Source organism: Rissa tridactyla, chromosome 3 (genome assembly GCF_028500815.1).
Source record: "Rissa tridactyla isolate bRisTri1 chromosome 3, bRisTri1.patW.cur.20221130, whole genome shotgun sequence".
Classification (NCBI taxonomy): domain Eukaryota; kingdom Metazoa; phylum Chordata; class Aves; order Charadriiformes; family Laridae; genus Rissa; species Rissa tridactyla.
The window spans coordinates 42,307,116-42,315,164 of record NC_071468.1 but is presented as its reverse complement, the minus strand read 5'-3'; the positions used below and the strand labels follow the sequence as shown (position 1 = coordinate 42,315,164).

Genomic DNA, 8,049 nt, shown 5'->3' with positions numbered 1-8,049 from the left:
TACCTTTTCAGCTGAAAATGTTGCATTGTATCACAAGCGACAGCAAGGAGAAAAAACCCACTGTCCTTCCTATTTAGCAAGTATACACTTGTGCTCTCAGCCAGCTTTGTTCCTCCCCGTTCCTAAGGAAATGCAGTTCAGTCGATCCGGTCGTGCGGAGCGACCGAACGCTGCGCAGGCTGCACTACTGCAGGTCTGGCTTAAGGAAAGGTTTGCTTATGTGATGATGAGCAAGCTGGAAAGGTCTCTCTGCTGCTAGCTTGATAAAAAGAAAATAAAAAGTAAATGATTATCAATAAAGTATGTTTGATTAGGTGTCACTGAGAGAAAGAAAATGCCATTTCATGTCACTTTTTAGTAAGCCCAAGGTGTGTAACTTTGGGGATGATTTTGCTCTCGACTAATCTTCAAATTCAATATTAAAATCTCAAACTTCCCAAAGGAAAGAGATTCTGCATCTTTTAATGAAAGATAAAACAACAATATAAACATACACAAATTTACAGAGAAAGGATCAACTTTAATACATCTGGAGTAAAAGGTGTTCTTTTTTAAATATGGTATAAAAATAAATGCAAGAAACATTAACAGAGAATATACAGACAACAGACAAAGACACAGGCTTTCTTTCTCAATGTGAATACATCAGTGAAATGAAACCTTCTGTGCTAATTTATTGTGCAATAAATGTGATGCCATATGTATATTTATTAATATATGCATTTTTTACATTTCTTCCAGTTTTTGATTGACGTATTTTTTTAATAAACTGTGCCTAGCAGAAGCTTTTTTTTCACTGTACTTGAGCTTGCAGAAAATAAAAAGACATAGATCCAGCTTGATATGAAGGAGGAAGTGAGCAGACAGTTTTCGAAATGGAGGCATCGAAAGGCTAGAGAGTCCCTCGGAGTCTGTAATGCCTTAGTATACACAAAAGAAAACAAGTCAGGTCCTTGCTCATGCAACATCTTGTTCTACTGTCCTCTGAGTCAGGCAATCAGTGAGCTACAAAGTATGTATAATGATTTGAGTCTGCTTCCATGCTACAAGGTGATCCTTTTAGTAGGACTGCACTAGACTGGTTAACCTCTTTGATGTGAGCGATTTCCCCTGAGGAAAAGATAAAAACAAAAAACAAAAACAGAAAACAGAGGCATGATCACTGCAAACCTGTTCATCAGCAACCACTTAGTGTTGCCACATCACTGTCAAAGAACTAGGGGCACCAACTGGAGTCTGTCAAATCTTAAACCACAGGAAGCCCTTGCGCTTAAACACCTGCACTGCCAGCCAGCTAGATTGTTTCACAGAATATGCCAGCAAATTCAAAGGCCATTTTGGACTGAGGTTCGTTTTGGCTGAGGAGAAACTAATGCTGAGGTTTTTGCTGTCGGTCATACCCAGAACTTGAAGAAGGCTCCTACAAGCGAGAGTGCCTTGTGCTACAAAGATGAAATGCGCAAACTGCGGTAGCTCTGTCACAGGAGACAAAAAGCTACTTTAAAGTTCAGGTAAGAAAGCAAGAGGCAGATTGCATACAGGCAGGAAAGCAGCTTTTCCATGAACACAGCTATTGGTTTGCTGAGACCGTATTTACTATTTATAAGGAACATTGCTAAGGTGTATTACACGTGACTGCATAGCACTGCTTTGAAGGTGTTTGGATTTCCACGTTGTTATTTTCCTCATCGTTCCTCCTGTTGCAAGGATGCAGTTCCAGTTTTTTAGCAAGTTCTTTTAATAAGGTACAATGACTGCCCCACAATAGTTAGGTCTGTGGTGTGAAAAGGATGGTGTAGGGTATGTCACCATGGTATAATTCAGGCAGCTTTGAGCTTTAGCCAGACAAAAGCCATGAAACCACATAACAGGAATCAGCTCTCCTATGGCCACATAAAAGCAGTTAGCTCTCCTGGGGCCATTCTACCGCGGCCCTGATCCACCAGAGGCCGAGCTGGCACAGCAAGCTTACATCACTCCTCAAAATACCACAGGCATACCCTGATAATGTAACATAAATAGATCATAAAACATTAAAAAGCACGTGGCTCTCTCTAACCCTCCAGTTAGATATTTAATACTTACATTTATTGTATTGTTCATTTTAAGTGCACAACTCAGAGAAATAAAACTGATTTCAAGGAAACTACAGTAAGAAATACTGTAACTATGGAGAGAGGATACATCTTATGCAGTAAATGGTAAATGAACTTATTCTGACATATCTATGAGTTGTTAAGTCATCTGCTGTATTATAACCCAGTGGAATTCCACATTTTAATACCTATTGTCATTATCAATTAAATTTATGCTCACAGGGACGTGCAAGTTGGTTTCGAGCATTTGCTCTAATGCAGTATAACAGAGTGGGTCTTCACAAAAGGAAGAACAACTATTTTATTTGTTTTATTCTTCGAAGGACGGAAAGAGCCCTTCCTGGCATGCTCTCTTCCCTGTGTCTAGTTTTAACTCTGTCACTTTCTACCTAAATTAGATTCATATTTAGCCTTAATTGAGCCTTAAATTACGTTTTCCTCTAATGTAACAGGTAAGCTGTTATACTAAGGCATCTTTTCTTTTTAAATAGTCAAAAAAAGTCTCAGCAGCTGTGTGGCACTGGAATACAATTTAAAACAGCATGTGCGAAATTAAATGTTTTGTTAGGTGATTCATGATTGTCAGCCTTGAACATAATCTAAGAAAATATCGAACGTACTCTTATCTTTGTCTTTGATTAAGTTATTTGTGCTTAACTTCACAGGTTTACAGGCTTCACAGGTTTATTCTGTAAATACGTATGAGTATGCATAAACCAGTTAATTAAAACAATTAAACCAGGACCTCTCTATTAGTTGTTAAAACGATTTGCTCACTACCATACTGGAAAGCCACGCAAGCTCTTGTTGGGGCATATGATCTGTGGAATGATTTTTCATTCCTATCTGCAACAATTGATTATTTAGGAATTGTAAATTCCCTGAAATTTACATAGATGACCATAACCAAATTCTAGCATCTCAGGAATGAATTTTGATATCTCACGACCTAGGAAGTTTTGACCTAAAAGCAGGCCAAAAACTAGTTGTTACTTAGTTGATCTGACTTGTATAACCTTATTCTACATATTATTTTAATTTTCCCCTAAAGACACAGTGAGCTGTCATGACAATTTTTTTCTGTATTCTACATCACTTGCTCCCTGGATATTGATGGGGTTTGGATACATTTTCTCCTAAGCCCGCCAGTGATCGTGATTTCTCTGGATGTTCCTCTCCTCCACCTCCCCTCCCTGCCTCAGAGAATATTACACTTCTTAAAGATACCAAGTCTCCATCTGACCAACAATAACGTATGTTCTTTTCCCAGGTATCAGTAGTTCTAATTTATCTTGTAGTTGGAAAAGTGACAACTTAGAAGATATGCTCTCCCTAAGAGATTGTCTTCCATGTTTATTCTGAATTATACTTAGTTCTCTGATTGGGAAAATAAGCTTTTAACACACGGAATACAGAGAAGCCCCAAGTACAGAATTATCCCACCTTCTTATTCAGATCTGCACATTTACAGAATACTTCTTTCAAACTTTGTTCCAGAGCATATTTTTACTTCATCTCTGTACAGTAGGGTTTCATAATTGTCAATTCTAGGAGATTTCCAGAGTCACTCAATTTACAGACTGATGTAAGGATCATCCCTTGAGGGTCATAAGAGCTGAGCCCAGCTATTTCTTTCAGATACAACGCTAATAGCATTCTCATAAGCCAAATTTTGATTTGGGAAACTACATCTAACAGGCCAGTTTTGAGAGGTGTAGCGTATGAGTCATCACACATACATAGGAAAATGTTTTCTGTGCTAATGAGATTAAAGAGCAATTGGAAAAAAAGTTGGAAGAAGTAGTAGATGTTTGCCTGAAGAATGAAAAGGAAACCCTTAATATTTGCAATATAATCAACATTTAGAAGTACATGGCCAAGTTCTAAACAGGATTACGATTTTTGGCTGTATTGGTGCACTTTGGACACACAAATTGAAACTATTTAACAATTTTACTAATAATACAGAAGACAAAATGAAACCCCAACATGTACCCTGATAAGAGAGTCAGAGTATGAGGAGGCAGCACAGGAGTTGGAGTGTGCAGGTACATCTAAGAATATGAAATCAGTTGGCCTCAGTGTTCACGTCCTTACTTAGTGTATTAACTGTTTAACGCAGAGTTGTCCTTCCAATTGCACTTTTAGAGACTTTAGGGGAAAAAGTACAAATCCATGTGCAGTTTTATGAGCTGCTAAATACAAGCATGCTGACTGACCTATTTATGCAGCATGACACTAACACCTCAAATTATCTGGCAAACAAGTCAGCAACAACCTTGGTACATATGTGGCTTATGAAAAATCAATACGAAACTTATATAGGGGCTGTAGCTGAAATGTATAGTGGAGGAAGACCAAGTCTTTTCCTTTTAGATTAATTCTCTTCCTTTCTGCTAAGCAACCTCAGTGTCTCCTTTTTCATGTTTCTTTATTGCCAGTGCAGATGCTACTCCCCAGGACCAATACTGGTAGAACTAGAAATGAGAATTCCATGCATCTGACCAGGTGTAACAGAGGAACAGTGTGAGCCCTGCTGTGAGCAAAATGAGATGCAGAGTGAGAATCGACCCTCCTTGCTCTCACCGTTCCCCATCTGCTCATGTGCGGTACACCTGCAGCACGCCGGCAGCTCAGCCGGCATCGGCAGGGAAAGCTCCCAAGTGACATCGCAGTGCGCCACACACAGAGCCCATCTACCAACAGCCCCTGACAGAAGCACATCTGGAGAGGCACAGGAGCGGAAACAGTAGGTCCAAGATTAGGCAGCCCTTGCTCCTTTAGCACAGGGAAACTGCTTTAGCACCACTCAGGGGGTCAGGATTCTGCTTTGATTTCCACAGCACCAAGGGATGCTGCTCTCAGCCACCTGTGCAGGTGTATTTCTCTTTCAGACATGTGAGGCAGGGGAGGAGGTTGGCATTTACTGAATTTGGGGCACAAGTTGTCAGCACAGCTGCAGCGCTAAGTGGTTGCATGTTCAGGAAAATATCTCTGCCTCTCGCGGGGATTTGCAGTCCTCTGTTCATTTCTCATTAGGGCCGTACTGTTTCCTGAAGCTGTCCATAGGCGGGAGGCAGCAGCTGAATGACTGCGTTCCTATTTTTGCTCGTTCCAAATTGGGTGACGCTCACAATTTCTTTCTCCTTCCCCACTGACTTTTACATTTACTGGTGAGCCGCTCTCATTTGTGATTAACCTACAAACCCTTGCCTGACAGGCTAGTTTGAACTTGAATAACCATCTAAGTGTGGGATAACATATAAGATTTTCCAAGGCACCAATGCACTAGACAAATACTTATAGTACGCTTGTCCTAGGCTTCACCCCTCAAGGTTTCTATACCTCTCTGCAGTTCTCATTCCTGCAAATAGCTTAAGACCCAGCTGGGAAATGGCAGGCACTGGCCTAATACCTGAATGGTACATGCTGGCTCCTCCCTTAGATGAACCTGGCTGTGCAAGTGCTGCTCCTCAGCTCTTCTCTTCCAGCACAGAGTGCAGCAGCTTAGCTCCAATCACTGCCGAACAGGACAAGGAGGCCAGTCCTCACTGGTGCGTCCTACAGATGCTCTTTTTGATTTTCCTCATTAGCCTGGGCATCATTCCTCAAAAGACCCTACAACTAGATTTTTGGACTAATTATTAGTCCAAACTAAATTTTTCAATTATTTCAACAGTTCTTTTTAGTCAAACATCAATAATCCGTCTCTTTCCTGAAATAGAAAAAGCCTTCATTTCTACAAATAGTCACAATTTTTATTACTGTTTTGTATTTGTCACATAAGAAGCTTTGTGATTTTTTTTCTGACTAGCTATTTTTTGGTTAAAATTTTAGGAATAACCTGTAAGTAAATTCCAAAATCTAATTAGGATGTCCTCCATGACTGTACATCAAAGATGAGATCCCACAGCTGATACTGCATTGAAGCTCATTCACAATGCTATGCTCGAGAGAAATACAGCCCTTGGCAGGATTTCAGGGCTAGATGGACTTTTGGTCTGGCACAGTAGGGCCTTGTGTGCATAAGTTCTACATGTTCATATAGAAAAATTTCTTGATTAACTGATGAAATTGATATATTATCTGCCTGGTTTCTCAATAAAGGGACAGATTTTAACATGACAAGAGATTACACTGGTTTAAGCATCTAGAAAGTCTATTCCCCACTGATATGAACTAAGGCATCTGCTTTTATGAGTTTTAATTTCCATCTCTAGACCATAATTTGCTATGTCCTGTTAGGTGACATTGGACTGAGCCTCTGTGAAAATGTGCTGTGTTCAATGGCCTTCACATTTCACATCTCATGCATGAAATGGTCTAATGTTACTGGTTTGGAGGGGGAAAATATCAAAGTTAAATGGGGTCTTGTTTATGAGGTTATGAGTGAAGTCAATTGTCTAGAGATGGCTCTCTAGTTTAGTATAGGAACTCAAGTTTGGTCTGTTTTGTACTGGCTGTATTTCCATAAAACATCACACACTTGCAAAAAGCACAGGTTTTTGTCTTCTCTGTAACTGGGCAGCAATGGATGAAACTCTGACACTGATGGTGTTGTCTGAAGCCATGACAACAACGTGTGATGATGGAGTGTCTCCCCGTAGGCAGCTCTGGGGAGGCAGTCTGCACCTTCTTCTTGCCTTGCTAATTTGGTTTCTGGCAGGACAAGAAAATTTGCATGGGGTGGAAATGAAAGTAGCCCACTCCCCTTCGTTTCAGGCTTCCAGACTGGTGACTGCAGCTAAGCACCAGGCCAGCACTCAGAAAGGTGTCCTCCTCAGAATACCAGTCTGCCACTGTCACAAATCCCACGTGCACATGGAAATTAAAGACAAAAGGTTTCCTTAAAGGACCTCTTTGTTCCCATCAATATTATCAGTGCATATCCATCTGCTTTTTTCTCTGTAATGTAGATGTTAGTAGTTGAGGTAGAGGAAGTTTCCTGATTTTTTTTTTAGTACTATTTTTGTTTTAAATATGGATCTCTTTTCGCCATGTAAATTCCTCAAAATAATTTAAGTTTTTAAATGCCACAGAAGCGGCTGATTTCCCTCTCTTTACTGCTGTGGCAAGCAATGAGATTGTCCTGCTCCCTGACCTATGCCTTTAGCTTCCCTACTCACTTCCTTGGGGAGCTACAGGTGACAGACCTTAATTATTCCCAAAGCAAAACCTGAGGGGCTGAGCTGGCCAGGGAGGAGCACAGAGCAAACACTGTCACCGCCCCCTGGGCCTCTTAGTCAGAGCTGTGACACTTGTGGTTGCTGGTGTCACTCCAAGGCAATGCACTTATCCAGTGGCATCATTCCAGTAGTGCTGAAGCGTATGTACTCTATATTTTCACACAATACCTGGGATTGTAAATAAGTGAGGCAAACCAAGAACAGCTGTTCTTACTACTCAGAAGCAAACCATAACGTGTTCGGTAATAAATACTACATATAGCAAATGCCAGTTTGCTATTACTTTACCTATATTGTATGTGAGTACAGACCTGTTTCTAACACTATTCATATTGTCTGTTGTGGACTGCCAAAGGCATTAGTAATTTTGCAATATAAAATCTACTGAGCAAGCTAGATAGCCAAAGTTTTCAAGCTGAACATTTAGGGCTTTCATGAAGTGCACCAACTTATTGAAAGTTTTCTGGAAAGAAAAGTCTCCAATGTCAAAGAAATGCAGAGCTGAGCCTAAGGTTTTTTTAGTGTATATAGCTCCACTTTTATTTTTTTCCCATCAGAGTAGAATAACGACTCATTATATTAGGTTATTTCCACTTAATTCAAGGAATAGTACAGAGAGATTGCCCTTACAAAGTTTCTAAACTTTCTAGTTTAACAAATGCTTTTTGTAGCAAGTATAACCCACTTTCAGTCATCACAGATCAGGAGCCTCTTATAGTATCTGTCTTATCAAATCAGGTTATGAATTACAAGGTCATCTTCTCAGG

At 40.2% G+C, this 8,049-nt stretch overlaps 1 protein-coding gene across 1 annotated transcript in view; it reads right to left on the bottom strand.

Moving 5' to 3' along the window:
• Nucleotides 1-857: 857 nt before the first annotated feature.
• RGS7 (regulator of G protein signaling 7) overlaps nt 858-8,049 on the bottom strand; it is a 277,355-nt gene continuing 270,163 nt past the window's right edge. The window contains exon 19 of the mRNA XM_054196998.1: nt 858-1,110. Coding sequence (XP_054052973.1) covers nt 1,060-1,110 — 51 coding nt within the window. The 3' untranslated portion in view covers nt 858-1,059. The remainder of the gene's footprint in view (nt 1,111-8,049) is intronic.